Genomic DNA, 15623 nt, shown 5'->3' with positions numbered 1-15623 from the left:
GTGGAGCTGCTCTTATCTCTTGCAGAAGTTGAGGGGACCCAGCAGAGTGACTGTGGGGACCCAGCAGAGCTGAGGAGTCCCAGTGGCCCCAGGAAAGGGCTCAGGGACACCCAGGACTGCCTCATCCCCTGCCTCTGTGACTGTCCCAGTTCTGCAAAGCCCAACTGGTGCGAACTGGAGAGCAGCCCAGTGCCCCTAAAAGATCAGGTCCCTTCTTTTCATGCACCAGTTGCTTTGTGTGTGTGTCACACGGGGCCGTGGTAATTGGGGCAGGGCTCCACGAGTGTGTGACAGGTCAGGGCTGTCCCTGGAGCCTGCCACTCCCCTGTCACCTCCCAGCACCTGTGCTGGGCCTGGCATTGGTGCCATGGCATGGCAGAGCGCTTGACAATCACAGCAAGGGTGGAAGGGGACCCCAAAGGTCATTTAGGGCCTGTGCACGGGCCACATCTGCAGAGCAGGTGCACAGCTGGCAGCCCCAGGGGGGCAGGAAGGGCTCAGCCCCATTTCCTCACATCCTTATGTCCTCACACCGTGTCCCCATTGTGCACCCAGCGATCCCAGCACGCCGTCACCCATCCTGCTCTGCTGCAGGAAACCCCCCGATGACACAAACCCAGTTCACATTGTCATCTGCAAGGCCAGCCAGCAGCACCATCACCTCCCAGCAGGCTGCAAACATCACCATCCTCCTCTTCCAGGGGCCAGAGCTGCCGTGGAAACCCTTAAACTGGCCTGGTGGGATCCCCCATCCTCATCCCAGAGAGGTGTCTGGTGGAGCAGTAACCTCAGGGTGGGTTTGGACGCCCATTCCTGGTGTGACCATGGCACTCCCAGCTCCTCCCAAGGCAGGCAAACACCAGGAATCCCTCAGGTGGGAAAAGACCTCCAGGATGCCCAAAGCTGGGGCAATAATGCCACATGGTGGCACTGAGAGCCCCAACCCCACGAGAGCCACTCAGTGCCTTCACTCGAGGGACTCGGCCACGCTTGACCACCTTTATCTGAGGCACATTCACCTGGTTTTTTGCTCAGGTGACCTTTGAAATCCGACAGAAGTGGCACCAATTCCTTGGCTGCTGCGGGCTGGAGCTGCTGGGATTGTGCCACGCTAATTAACACTGTCTGTCTGCCCCAAATGCTGCACACTCAGTGTTTGGTACATATGTGCCTATTTCTGTGCATTCTCCCCAAAGTAGGCCACGTTGTGTTACACAACCTGAAATGCTCAAATCCTCATGTGGGCTGATATAAAAGTGAATATTTAAATATTTTATCTAGCTCGGCAGACATTAAAAAAAAAAAAATTGCAATCCAGGTCACAGATGATTGAATTTCTCCTCTCTCAAGAGTACCAGAATTGGGCTGGGGAGATTCTCCTGCACATTAAGGTATCGTGTTCCCTGCTAAAATACAGCAGTGCCATTTCATTGCCAAAGGATAATCACAGAGTGCCAAACATTTAATGAGTCCAACTGATCTCCTGAGAGTCCCTTTTTCCCATTTTATCTGCTTCTCCCTACTTGCCAATTTATGGGCATAGATTAAACATAATAAATACGGCTGTCACCAGTGAGGGGAGGAAATATCCAGTGTCCATACAAATGGATTGGGCTGGAGTCAGTGGAACAGTAAATTAACTATTTTGGCTCTCCTTGGAGATATTAGTGGAGGGTTATCATCCTTGAGGTCCATCAGGAAACTCTTGGACGTCCCGGTTTGATCTGAGAAGGGATTTTACAGGGCCCACAGTGCCCATGTGAAGCTCCAGCAGGGGTGAAGGCTGCTCAGGGGGTTTGGTGAAATTCCTGCAGTGTTCACTCCTGGCACTGTGTCTCCCTGGTTTGGAGTGACCCCTGGAGCTGCTGGTGGCTCCTGAAGGAGCAGTGTGCTGAAGGAAGGATGGATTGGGCAGTTATTTCTAATTTCCCACCCAGGGAAGAGCCCCAGAGAGGAGCAATCATCCCATCCCTGAGAGCTCCTGCTTTTGCAGCTCTTTCCTCTTGGGAAGTTTTTACTCCAGCGACAAACTTAAGGCTGAACTTGGCTTCTTCAGAGAGCTCTTTCACACAGAAGAGCCCTCAAATTTCCCTCCCAGCAACTTTTCCATCTCTCTCTCCCTTTCCAGACACCCAAGAGCCTGACCAGAAGCTTTGCAGACTCCCCTGAGCCTGAATTAACACCTCAGCTTTAATACCAAATGGAAGTTTTGCTTGCAGGGAGGCAGGTTGTACCCCTGGAGGTGGCTTTTTGGAGGGTGCATTCCAGAGGTGCACAGCTGGCAGGAACTCTGGCTGGAGCATGGATAGCCATGGGAAGCCCTCCCCATGATGGGATGCTGGCAAGGGGAGCACAGGCTCCTTTCACTGAAATTCCCATTTTTCCTGTAGTAGTAGTAGTAGTTATTTAGGGGGTTAAGGTTTTCTCAGCTGGAATGTCACTTTACAGATTTTAAAAAAAAAATATAAAATACATAAAACAAAAATAAAAGTAAGGGCAAAGAGTCTGTCCTGAGGAGTTTACAGTCTACAGCAAAGACCATGTAACCTGCACTGCACTTTAGAAGCCTCAAACGCTCACTCACCCATTGATTTTCCCCCTTGGCTGGGCAGCAGCACCTCGAGGGCTGCTGTCCCCTCCCTTAGGTGACCCCTGTGTTGGTGACAGCCGTGTCACAGCCGTGTCCCCGTGCTGGTGACAGCGCTGGGGCTCTCCTGTCCCCCTCACCCCCCACTCAGAAGTGCCTGAGCCAAGCCCAGGAGAGCCAAGCCACGCTGGGTTTGTCCCTGAAGGGTCCCTGTGCCCTCGGGCTGAGCCTTTCCCACACAGGGATGGGGTGGGAATGGTGCTGGGAACATTCCGGGATGATCAATTCCATCACCATCAATTCCTGTGACAGCCTCTGGAAAACGTCCTCCTCTCCAGGCACTTACAACCCAAACCTGGCCTTTGAAGTAGGTCAAATCCTTTTGAGAATCAAAGAGGGTTTGGTTTTTGGTTTTGGTTTTTTTTGTGTGTGAGTCTGATTTTTCCTGGACAATCCCCAGGTTTTCTAGGCTCACTTTCTCAAGCTCCACCTTCTCTGGGTGAAAAATGTGCCTGGATTTTGCTGGTAGAAGGAACTAAAAAAACCCCAAAAACCAAATGAAACCCCAGAGTTAAGGACTTCAGGGAGGAGGTGTTCACCCCAAAGCCTTCAGAGCTGTGCCCAGGTAAGGTGGGACAATAAAATGTCCCCAAGGGAGGACAAGGACACCATCCTGGTGGTGCCACCAGGCTGAGGCAGAGCCTGCAGCTGCTGAGGGAAACCCCCATGAAAGAGCTGCATGGAAAACGTCCCCTGAAGGCAGAATTGATGTGACATTGCCCAAATCGGTGTCTGAGTCACAAAATGACAGGACCCTGAGGCCACCACTGCTGGTGACCCTCCCTGGGCTTCTCCCCACGGGTGCCTGTGACCCCTCACTCTTCCCAGGAACACGACTGAAGCTCCTGCTGGTTGTTGTGAGCCCAAAGGTGTGTAAAAGGAGCCCTTTCCCTGCACATTTTCCCCACTGTGGTGATGCCAGGGGACTGGGCTGCCCCCAGGGGGAATTTTCAGCTCAGTGGGAATTCCAGCACTGGGTTTTGTAGAAGGTGAAGAGTGCAGAGAGGAGAAAACGAGGCAGAAAAAAACCCAGCCCAGCGTTTTTTAGGTTGGTTCTGCTCACATCAGCCTGCACAGGGGAAACCTCAGTCAGCTCAAACTCTGTGCAAAGCCACCAAGGGCAGCGAGGGGGAGAAATGTTCTCTCCAGGTCAGTGTGGGATGGAGCTGTGGCAGGGAGGAGCTGAGTCAGGTCTCAGGGAAAGCTTTCTGGAGGTGAGGATGGAGGAATTCAGGTCAGAGAGGCTCTGCCCTGGGAGGGCTGGTGACCTTGTGTGCAGCCAGGGGACAGTGGAGGGCTTTTGTCATTCAAAATTTTGTCATTACAGGGCAAATTTTGTAATTACAAGCCTTTCATCATTCAAAATTTTTGTAATTTTGATCCCCCTCATCCCCTCCTTGGGGGTCTGTCCTGGTGGGTCACGGCCCCAACACATCCCCCAGCAGCCAGAGCAGCTGCTTTTGCTCCCCTTTGGGTTTTCTCCCCTTTATTCCAATAGAATAAAGGTGAAATGTGCTCAAAATAAACACCTGAGGGAGAAGGATGTTAACTGGCAGCTCTTCCTGCTGTGTTTCAGTAGTTAAAAGGCAGCAGCTCCTCTGGATCATTCATGACCCACAGATTGTAGTGAGGAAGCCGTGAAGGTGGCCAGTTTAAAAATCTACCCTTTGATTTGAGGTGGCTCTGTTGAGAAACCTAAAAATAAAACTTAAAAAAAAACCCCCACACATAAATCTAAAAATAGTCAAACAAACCACCACAAACCGATCCCACCCACAAAACTACAAAGCAAACAAACAACTCACATGTGATTTCCAGAAGGATAAACTGTTCCCTTTCCTTCCCTCAGACCTCGAGGGAAGGTCACACACAGCCACACTTCCCAGTCCATCAGCAGCAGGACGGAGCAGGTGCCATCAGAACTTCCAAAAACCCCAGGAAAGGGGAGTTTGAGGAAAAGCAATAACCACATCACCCTCAGTGCAGCAAGGAGAGGCTCTCCTGCCACCGCAGGAGGTGCTTTTGTCCCTGGAGCCCCTCCCCAGCTCAAGTGTTTCAAATCCCAGTGATTTTTTTGCACCTCTTACTGGTGCAATCCTGATGCTGACTCTGCATGGAAAATCTCTTCTTGCCGTGGAAAAACCACACAAAGTCTTGTGTAAAAAAAGGAAAAGGGCACTTGGAGCCAGGGACAATGCTGAGATGCCCGTGGAGAGTTGGGGAATTCCTGCTGGCAGGAACAGACCCTGCCAGGTCTCCAAAAAAAAAAAAATCACAGTCAGGAGCATCATCTCCCCCCTCCAAATTTCATTGTCCACTGAGCTGTTTCAGCTCTGTCTGTAGTTCTGGCCAGTTTTCCACAAATGGAGCTGCTCTTTCTGATGGGTTTGGGTTTTTTTTTTTGTCTCAGGTCTGAGCAGATCAGGTAAAAAAGCAAATCACAAACTCTCAGAATTGTTTGGGTTTCCAGTCTGGTTTCACCAGGGGAATTTTCCATGAGACCAACTTGCCCCAAGTCCCACCCAACCCGGTCAAACCTCCACAAATTAAAAAAAACCACCTTTTCTTCAAAATGCATTTTCAGGACCTCTTGGGGCTGATGGCTTCTCACCTTAATTTAATCTACTTCCTTAATTTTGGAGCTGCCTGACTTCTTGTGGGGGGAATCTGAAGCTGGGGGTGAGTTGGGGTGATGCTGAGCTGTGCTGGCACCTTCCTCCCCTCTGCTCTCAGCTGTGGCCTGTCCCACCCAGGGCTCGGGGCCAGAATTCCTGCTGGGAGCAGCCCGGGGCCAGGGCAGCTCCTGATGACACAAGTGCCTTTCCTGGAGGTGCCTCTGGGAGCCTCCTGGGCTGGGAGGTGTTGCTGTGCTGGGATCACAGCTCACCTGGGCTGGGGTCCTGGAGCTGCCCAGACCCCACGGGATCCCCTGGGATGCTCTGGGATCCCTCTCCCCACAGGAGGGGCTCGAGGAGCAGCTTTTTTTGGCCGACAGAGGACAGGGGAGGCGTGGGGAGGGGACAAACCCTGTCACCGCTTTGCTGAGGGATGTCCACGTGCTGTGGGTTGCTGCTGTCGTGGGGCAAGCATTCAGGAGAGCCTTCCTCCTCCTCCTCCTCCTCCTGCTGCTGTCCCAGCCCAGGCTGCAGGGACAGGAGCCAGCTCAGTCCAGCTTTCCGTGCTCTTTTGAGCCAGCCAACACCTCTGGGTGAGGCCAGGTGCTGTAGGAGAGCTGCTTTGGAGGGAATTGAAGGCAGGTGAGGATCATCTCCTGTAGATCAAAGCCCCTCAGAGCCCCAAACCCCTGTGCACTGCCCAAACTCTGAGCTCAGGAGCCCTCCTGGAGCACAGGGGCACCAAACCCCCAAAACACAGCACTGGTGAGCAGCCGGCATTTAAAAAGCACTTTTCTCCCTTTTTGGCACCAAGTGATGGCACAGAGAGCCCAGAGGCAGGGCTTGGGCTGCTCTTTGTGGAGGTTGGAGCGGTCAGCTCTGCAGGGGTGGCACGGAGGCGACAGGAACACCTCGGCACCAGTGCCCCAACACTCCTGCAAAACTCATTTTTTAACCCCAGCAGAAGAATGACTCCATCTCCTCAGATTTTCCCCCTGGTAGAAGGAGCTGATGGGCGACAGGCACCTTCCCATGACAAGACTGAGATCCATGTTTTTCTGTAAGACCCCCGTTGCTCCGAAGCTGAGCTGAGGAAGGAGATGCTCCCTGTCCTCCGGGCTCTTGACCCATGTGCCCTTAGTCAGTAGGTGTGAGTAGACGTTGCTGCCCGTATCTATCTCCCCTACCCAGTTGCTACCGTGTGAACAAGTGTATTTGTCCCCAGTGTTGTGGGTCCTGCCTGTGGTGACACGAGGAGGGGAGGGCAGGGACGACGCCGAGCTTCCTTCTGCGCAGGGTGGAGAGGAAACCCGCCGCAGCCCGAGCCTTGTGACTACATTTGTTCAAGAAATGTCATCTTAACCCCAAACTGTTGACACTTTATGCATGTGCTAATTGAGTTTAAAAAGGAGAAAAATTTAAAAAATTAAAAAAAAAAGAGGAAAAAAAATTAATAAAGATTTTAAGAGGTTACAGTAGATTCGGGTTTGGTGCTTTTTTTTTTTTTTTTTTTTTTTTTTTTGTCGGCTTGTCCTTTGCTGGGAGTTAATCAGCCCTGTGATGCTCCCTCCTCTGTTAGAGGCTGGGGCAGGGAAGGAGCAGCAGAAAGCTGTGATCTCTCTGAAACCCTTCATTTGGAGGATCAAACCCTCGGAGATCAATTAATTCCCCGGGGTATTTAATCCCTGACCCCCTGGGCAATGGGAGGGCAGCGAAGCTCTGTCTGTGCCTGGAGGCTGTGAGCAGCAGGAGCTGCTCCTTCCCAAACCCTCCGTGTCTCCAGCGGTTCTTGTCCTCATCCAGCTCCTCCTGATCCCAGGGGACACACAGAGCCCGGGCTGAGGGAAAGCAGAGACCTGATCTGGGCTCTGCAATAAAAACACAGACGCACACAGAGCATGGCACATACCTGGGACAGCAGCCCAGAGCTTCAAAGGTTTTAATTTTAAACCCCCCCCCCCCACACACACACCTCCCCCTGTTTTTTGGATATTTCTCTTGACAAATCACTTGAACAGTTTTATTTACAGTAATAAAAATAAATTACTCTTACAGATGAATGTATAATATTATACACAATAGAGATACAGTGCAATAACAGCATTGATTTGTTTTCACTCGGTCATAAAGTGCATCGAAGGGGCTTTGATTGAACAGTAATTGAATGATAACTGTACATTTTTCCTTTGAGATCAACTATCCCAGTCGAGTGAGAAGGCTCCTGACAACAGCGACAGCGACACGAGGCACTGTCCTGATTGCTGGGGGTGGCCTCATTCCTGGGGAATCAGCTGGGATGGGAGGCAGGGGATGGGGGTGGCTGGTTCCAGAAGCCCGGCCAGCCTGACCCGGGGGCTCAGAGCCCCAGCAGGGTGAGCACACAGCAGCCTCTGCCTCTGGAGGAGTTCCCCGCTGAGCTTTGCCACCAGAAACTCATCCCTGCCTCAAGGCTGGAGGGTTTCCTTCCCGGGGAAGGGCTGGTGACCTGCTCCCAAGGGACACCAGCACAGCCCAGTGCTCTGTGCTCTGCACAGGGAAGGCAAGGCAGGGCGCAGGGCTGCAGCCAGCACTGCCACACACCCTCAGCCACTGCCCGGGTGGAATAAAAGCTTTTCCCGGGATGAGCCAGCTGTTTCCCAGAGCCTGCAGTAAGGCCATGAAGCTGTGTTTGTGGTCTCAGCAGCCAGAGACACGAGGTGCTGCGAGACACCCTCACTCTGGGCAGGGAAAAGCTTGGCACAGACACAGCAGCACCTGGCAGCCAGCAGAATTCCTGAAGGCAGCTCTTACCCTTGGAGCTGGAGACAATTTATTCACCTCCCTCAAAGTCAGGGAGACACCAGGAGTCTGGTTCCCAGCTGAAAATCCCATTTTTTCTCTGTGTAATGCTCTGTATTGCAGAGTTTCCCAGTGGGGATGGGAGAGCTCCGTCCTGGGGCTGCAGGGACAGCGGGAAAGGAAAAATCCTCTGGGAATCCTCTGGGGGAGGATTTTTCAGTGGGAGCTGCACTGACAACAGAGGAGGTACAAATGGTCCAGGAGGAGCTGCCTCACCTCACCACGAGAGAAGGCTGGGCACGAACGAGAGGAATTACAAGGGAGTACCATGTGCATCCAACAATTATTCCCGACAATTAGGAGCGAATTCATCGCTGTGAATGAATTAACTGTTAATTCATCGTTAACAATGACGTGAGTCTCGATGCTGCTCAGGACACACCAACACAAGTGAGTACCAATGGCTTTTTGAAAGGTCTCCCCACCCCAAATTTGATGCTTCTACAAGAAAGAGATGCTTCATCACCTAATGAGAACAGTAATGGTTTCTCGGGGTTTCATTCCAGGTTCAATATAAAACTCTCTAATTGTGGGGTTGCCACATCACGACTGAGATCCTTGGAATCTTTGCTGCTGGTTACTGACATGAAGCTGGCTAAAGAGAAACACTTCCTCTGCCCAAAGTCCCAAACGGACCAAAATGAAACAGGAAAAAAGGAAACAACCCCCTAAAATAAAACTAAGCGGCTTTGTTGGTAGAGTCTGTACATTTTAATCGGGTTTTTTTTTTTTTGTGTGTGGTTTCTTTTGAATTTCTCATGCTGGGGCAGGGAAAAGGGCTTGTTGTGAATGCACAAGCTCCCCCCAGCCCTGGCACATCTCCACGAACCTCAGGGCAGCTGTGGTTACACCCCAGCCCACGGTGGCCCTGGCCTTGTCACAGTGCATTTGAGGAATGTTTTCTCCTTTTTTCCCCCTCCTCGCCCTTTCCTCGTCCCCTCACCTCAACCAGCCAAGCAGCAACGCCAAAAGCTTTCCACATCTACATTCTGCTGGCCACCAGCTCGTGGTGGAAAAGCCAAAGGCACCCAGAAACCTGTCAATAAACCAGCAAACGAGCCGTGGGTTCATTTCCCTGGCTGTGCTGATCCCTGCCATAGGCTCGGGGCTGGTTGGACACCACCTGTAATCACTCAGGACCAGTTTTCAGCTCCTGGAGAGTCCAGAAGTGACAAGAATCTAAGCCCAGCCTGGCTCTGACCTCTCATCCTTTATCAAAAGCTATTTGGCGAGCTCAGAGTTTGAAAATACAAGTGGCAAGATCCTGGCCAGAGCGAGGACAGGGAGTTCTTCCCAACCAAACACGCACCAGCCCCGTCCAGGCAGGTCCAGCTTTCCCCCTGGGGTGGCCATGGGGACTCTGTGACGATCAAAAGTCACCTGGGAATTTCCCCTGGGCTTTGCAGGACTGCCACTGTCCCCTTGTCCCAGCTGAGAAGCACAACCATTAAATCAGAGGTTTTTAGAGATCTCAGTTTAACAGAGATGCAGAACCCCCAGCTGCAGACTTCCCAGCACACCCAACAGCAGACAACAGGGAGCACTGGGATGTGTTCCTGTGGCTCCATCTCCTCCTGCTGGTGCCCAGGGAGTGGACAGGGCAAAACTTCACCAAGTTTTGAACCCACAGAGGATCCACCAGCTGGAAACTCCATTTTGTTTGCCAGTGATTCCCTCCCCACTGGTGCCTCACCCGCGAGTGGCACCGTTACATTCACAGGGGCTGTTCCCTGTTGATGGCAGCAGAACCTCATCCCAAAGCGCTGCATTCCATCCTAAACCTGTCCCAAAGGCAGCCCCAAACCCCAGGACATTCCCACCCTGCACACAGCAGCACTGCCTCCTCCAGTGGTTTAAGGTTTTCAATGAACTTTTCCTGGTGTTCCACATAAGGAGGCCCCGAAATCTGCCATCTCCAACATTCCCACTCCAAACTTGGCCACAAAAGGTTTTCTCCGTGGAAAACAAAACCAAAGCAAAGCCAAAGCGCTGAAGCAAAGGTGGGGTAAAAGGGTCAGAGGTTTCCCCAAGGCAGCTCAGGTGAACCTAAGTTCTCCCAGGTTTGGCAGGTGAACCTAAACCTCTTTGTCCTCTTCTTCACTTCTCTTCATTTCCCCCTTTCCTTTCCTCGGATAAAACAGGAAAGAAAAACCAACCAACAAAACAACCAAACAAAAAACCACAACAAAACAAAACCCCGAAAAAACAAATAATCCCCAAAAAACAAACAAAAATAAACAACCCAAACCAACCAAACAAACCACAAAACCCCCACCCAAACCCTGGAAATTGCACTGGTTTTATTAAGGGGAATGGCTGCAAAAATACCAATTTATCAAAATGGGAGGGTTTTTTTAGAGCAGATTTCTTGAGACTTTTCCTGAAACCTAACAAGTGTTTTTAACAACTTCCATGGGCAGCTTTAACACCTCAAAGAGATCACAGGAACCATCAAAGGAAAAGAAATGAAATGATTATTTTACAGTAACTCTGAGCACGGAATAGGCTGGTGCCATCCTGATCCTGACTGTGAGCTGGGGCAGTGCACTCAAGGACCAGAACTCAGAGTTTGCCTTTGCCAAAGGGGCTGAAAATGTGTTTGGGTGAGCACCCAGTGAGTTCATCCCCACCTGCTCTCAGTCTGGCAGGGGCTGTGTCCTCAGCTTTAGCTCCTCACATCCCAAATCTTTCTCCTCTCGCTGTGGAGGGAGGAGAAATTTTCCATCGATCCTTATTTGACTTTGGCAAAGTTTATCAGTGTATCCCCCCAAACTGAGACGTTATTTTACTTCGGCAACTAAACTCTAAAAAGAGCATTGTTAAAATCGAGCTCTTCAGCAACAGGGAATTTAGTGGAAAGCCAAGAAAATGCAACTTTTTTTTGTGTGTGTGTGTCAAGGTTTCTCTAGAGCTGATTAGTTAAACTACCTTTCATCTAAAGATACAAAATGAGCTGCCCAGAGAAACAAATCCTGACTTCTAGCTAGGGTGGTTGTACAAAAACATTTCAAATGTTCACAATGTTTCAAAAAGGGTTTCAGCTATTGAGTTTTTACACCGAAGGACTGCAGGGGCCTGGCCACACTTGAGAAACCAGAAGAAATAGAATGAGTAAAGTTTTTGTATAAATATTAGTCTTTCTTATATATATATATATAAACTTTAAAACTTACATCGTTTCCACATTGTGCCAACTGCCCATTCTCCAAGGTATTCATCAGAGAAAGGAAATGAAAAAAATAAAATAAATAAAAAAACCCCAAACCCGTAAAACATAAAAGCTCAAAGACTGGCCACCTCTCACAGGCAGACAACAAGGCCGAGCCCCAGGCACACTCGGGAGATTCAGAACTTTCTCATGTGCACTTAGCTCCAAGGAGCGAGAGATTCATTGCACAGACCCAGGGGTAAAAACCCTCCTGGATCTGCCTGGACCCAGCCATAAAGTGACTTTGTTCCCTCTGCAGACACACAAAACTAGAACATTTATTCCACTGTCACAGACTCACGGAGTGTTATGGGTTGGGAGGGACCTTAGAGCCCATCCAGTGTCACCCCTGCCATGGGCAGGGACAGATCCCACCGTCCCAGGGTGATCCAATGTCCTGATCTTGGGCACTGCCAGGGATCATGGGGCAGCCAGAGCTGGAACAATTGTTCTCTGGGCACAGGGAACAATTCCTGCCCAATCTCCCATCCAGCCCTGCCCTGGGCAGTGGAAGCCATTCCCTGTGTCCTGTCCCTCCACAATCCTTGCCAAAGTCCCTCTCCAACATCACACCAATTTCTCTACAGCAAAGCAGAATTATTTGGGTACCAGCCTGAGCTGCTCGAGCCCCCCATGCCAGGACCCTGGGCATCACCCCCTGTGTGCCCTGAGCCCCCCTGGGTGTCCCACCCCCAGCGCTGCCACCTCTCCGGGGGTCGCTTGGCTTCTTTCTGGCTTTATCAGTGAACGCACCATTCCACCTCCCGGCCAAAAGAAAGCACAGGATAAAGGACACTTCGTCACGGTCTGGCTGACACCACCCAGCACATCACACAGCGCAGGAATGTCGGGGGCTGGCGCTTCTCTGAGGAAGCAAAGTGAAGCGGCAGCATCAGCAATGACACGTGTGGTGACAGAGGCTTCCCTCTCGGGGACCCCAGCGAGCCCGGAGCCCTCTTTGGATGAAACCCCCACCCCATGTAAACAGCTCGTGTGGGAGGGGGGAAAGCAGCACCCCACTGCCCCGGCTGGGCGAGGAGAGCCCTTCCTCAGCCTCCCGGATTTTGGGGTGCAGGGCACCCCAGCTGCCCTCACCCCCCACACCGCCACCCCCGCCCCAGTCACATTTTTGGGAGGTGAGAGGGAAGGGATTCCCTGGGTACCCCCATCCCTAAAAGCCACACCTCAATGGTCTTTGAGCCCGCAGGTTCTCCGGGTGCTCCCCAAAGCCCAGAGGCACCGGGGGGCTCCGTGTCCCTCCTGGGGCGGCTCCCCGGGGTTGGTTATTGCATAGCATGGCAGGCCCTGATTTCGGGGCGTGGGCACGGCCACCCCAGCGTGGGGACCAGCCCCGCCGGGGCAGGGGACAGCACAGCTCCCTCCCGTCCCCCGCTGCCGTGGCCTTCCCGTGGGATGTGTCCCCGCTGCTCCCCCGGCTCCTTACCCCGAGAGCAGACAAACGCCACCGAGCGAGGAGCCTTTTCTTTTTTTTTTCCCCCTCCTCTTTCTTTCTGTCATCCTTTTCTTTCCTTTTCTTTTTCTTCTTTTTTTTTCCTTTTTTTTTTTTTTTTGTGTGTTTTGTGTTTTTAAATAAAAAATAAAATGTGTAAGAAAATAACATTTCTAAAGGAAACCATTATCATTCTACACACTCTCTCTCTCTTTCTTTCTTTTTTTTTCCCTTTTGCCTTCTTTTTTTTTTTTCCCTTTTTGTTTTTTTTTTCTTTCTTTCTTTCTCTTTTTGGCCATCTTGCCATGGAAGGAGATGCGCTGACCGGGCTGGGGGCTCCTCCCGGTAGAAAACGATAACGACAGAGAGGCGGAAAAAAGAGGAGGAGGAGAACCAGGGAGCAGCTCCGGCTCCGCGCTCAGTCCTCACACGTCGCTGGATGTCCTTGGTCTGGAGGAGAACGTGGAAGGGATGCACCCGCAGCAGGCCAGCCACAGCGACTTCTGGATGTCCGGGTTTCTGAAGGCGTAAATGATGGGGTTGATGAGCGAGTTGCAGGTGGCGGGCAGCGCCAGCGAGTAGGTGTACACCGAGGGGTAGCTGGAATCGGCCACCAGCGAGTAGATGGCGAAGGGGATCCAGCACAGCGCGAAGGTGCCCAGGATGAGCGACAGCGTGGAGAGCCCTTTGCGGGTGGAGGTGGCCTGCGCCGTGGCGATGAACTGGTGCTGCACGGCGATCTGCTGGGCGTGCCGGAAGGCGATCTTGCAGATCTGCAGGTAAAGCTGCATCATGAGGGCGAAGAGGAGCAGGAAGGTGACGGCCAGCACGGCCGCGTTGTCCTTGGTGACGGGCCGCAGGATGCTGCAGGAGCTCTGGTCCCGCAGGCAGTTCCAGCCCAGCAGCGGCAGCAGCCCCACGCCCAGGCACAGCAGCCACATCAGCAGCACCATGGCGCAGGTGAAGCCCAGCGTGCGCTCGCTGTGGTAGGTGAGCGCGTTGTACAGCGACAGGTAGCGGTCCACGGTGATGGCCAGGAGGCTGCACACCGAGGCCGAGAAGGCGGCCAGCAGCAGCCCGGCGGCCGCCAGCTCCGCCGCTTCGCTGGGCGGCCTCAGCAGGTAGCGCACGGCGAAGTTGGCCACCAGCCCCAGGCCGGCCAGCAGGTCTGCCAGCGCCAGGCTGCCGATCAGCAGGAACATGGGAGCCCGCAGGCTCGGCGTGTAGAACAGCACGGCCAGCACCAGCGCGTTCTCCCCCGCCACCGCCGTGCCCGTGGCGCACAGCGCGATGTCCCAAGGGCTCACGGAAGGCGCGGCCGCTGCCCCGCCGCCCGGAGCCGCCGTGCCCGGCCCGGCCGCCGCCGCCGAGGGCCAGGCGGGGGGCTCCGAGGCGTTGCCGAGCCCCGGGAGCCGCTGCTGCTGCGGCTGAGGCGGCCACGGCTCCCCCATGGCGGCGGGGCCGTGCAGCATCGCTGGGGAGAGAGGGAGAAGCGGGCGGTGAGGGAGGAGAGCCGCCGAGCCCCGAGCCTCGACCCCCCGGCCGGAGCAGCGCCGAGGCGGGGGAGACCCTCAGCGAGGCGACCGGAGCCCCCCGGCCACCGCCTCCGCCCGCGGCATCCCCGCCCGCTGCCCCCCGGGCCGGCTGCGGCTGCCCTGCCCGGAGCCCCCAGCCGCGCCCCGCAGCCCGCTCCCGGCCGCACACGCACCCTGGCCGCTAGCTCCCGCCGCGCCGAGGCCGAGCGCAGCTCATCATCGCCCCGCTGCCGCCTCCGTGCGCTCGGCTCCGTGCGGGGTCCGCAGCCACTGCGCACCCGGGGAGGAACCGGCCGCCCCCTCCTCCTCCTCCTCCTCCTCCTCCTCCTCCTCCTCCTCCTGCTCTTCCTCCTCCTCCTCTTCTTCCTCCTCCTCTTCTTCTTCCTCCTCCTCCTCTCCCCGGGCCACGGCCACCTTTGCTACCTATTTATAGCGCAAGCCCTCAGCCCCCCTCCTCCCGCAGCCTTTTCTTTTTTGCGTGCAGTGAGTAAAAATAAACACTATTAATAGGCCAGCGCCTGTATGCGGAGCCGCTGATGGAAGGAGAAGGCAGAGGCGAGGGACAGCCTCACGTTAAGTTTCTCCTTCCTCGCTGCCTTTCCCTCCTTGGGAAAAAGCTGCTGCAATGATGCTCCCGGCCGGTGGCTGCATGGTGCCCCGGCTGGCGGGGTGAATCCCCCGGCCCTCGGGGACAGCCCAGGTGTGAAGGTCGGGGCTGTGCCCGCTGCCATCCCCCGCCGCCACCACCGCCCCTTCCCTCGTTCATTCGCCGCGCCGCGGGTTGTTGTTTTACCTGGTTTTAATGCTCGAGGATCAGCTCGCTCCCCCCACCCCGTTTTTATTTTTTTCCTTGCCGGTCCTTCCAGCCCTCGGTGCGAAGCCTCATTCCTCGGCGAGCATCGCTAATAGCGTTGGCAGAGAGCTGGCATCGACTTGCACTTAATATTCCTGCCCCATTGGATCTGCTGATAAATCTCAACTCTGACGTCAAAGTCTTCACTTATATTCATGATCCAAGTCTGTGAATCAGAGCCGCTGTGATCAGAATAACAACGAGGCTGGCTCCCCGCTCCACATCCCCGTCCACACCCTCGGGCACGCGCGGGCTGCGCGCTCCCGCGCCGCCGGATCCTTCATTCATGAGCTCCGCCGCCGCCCCGACGCACCTCCCCAAGGTCGGGGCCAGGAGCACCTGCGTCCTGCGGATGCAGTTTGGGCAGCGGCCAGGCCCCGGCGCCCGGCGGGGTTTATTTTTACCGCCCGTGCCCGGGGATGCGAAGGGAGGAGGGCGGCGATCCGCCCTGGTGCCGCGCTCCTCAAGGACAATGCC

The 15623-nt window shown here is 54.1% G+C and overlaps 1 protein-coding gene across 1 annotated transcript; it reads right to left on the bottom strand.

Moving 5' to 3' along the window:
* Positions 1–12840: 12840 nt before the first annotated feature.
* On the bottom strand, positions 12841–15382 carry LOC136370390 (G-protein coupled receptor 12-like). The gene is made up of 2 exons (XM_066333759.1): positions 15087–15382; positions 12841–14232 (listed from the first exon to the last, which is right to left on the bottom strand). The coding sequence occupies exon 2, from the start codon at positions 14228–14230 to the stop codon at positions 13184–13186; it is 1047 nt and encodes a 348-aa protein (XP_066189856.1). The 5' UTR covers positions 14231–14232; positions 15087–15382; the 3' UTR covers positions 12841–13183.
* Positions 15383–15623: the final 241 nt, after the last annotated feature.

Source organism: Sylvia atricapilla, chromosome 21 (genome assembly GCF_009819655.1).
Source record: "Sylvia atricapilla isolate bSylAtr1 chromosome 21, bSylAtr1.pri, whole genome shotgun sequence".
NCBI classification, from domain to species: Eukaryota; Metazoa; Chordata; class Aves; order Passeriformes; family Sylviidae; genus Sylvia; species Sylvia atricapilla.
This window is presented reverse-complemented; position numbering and strand designations above follow the sequence as displayed.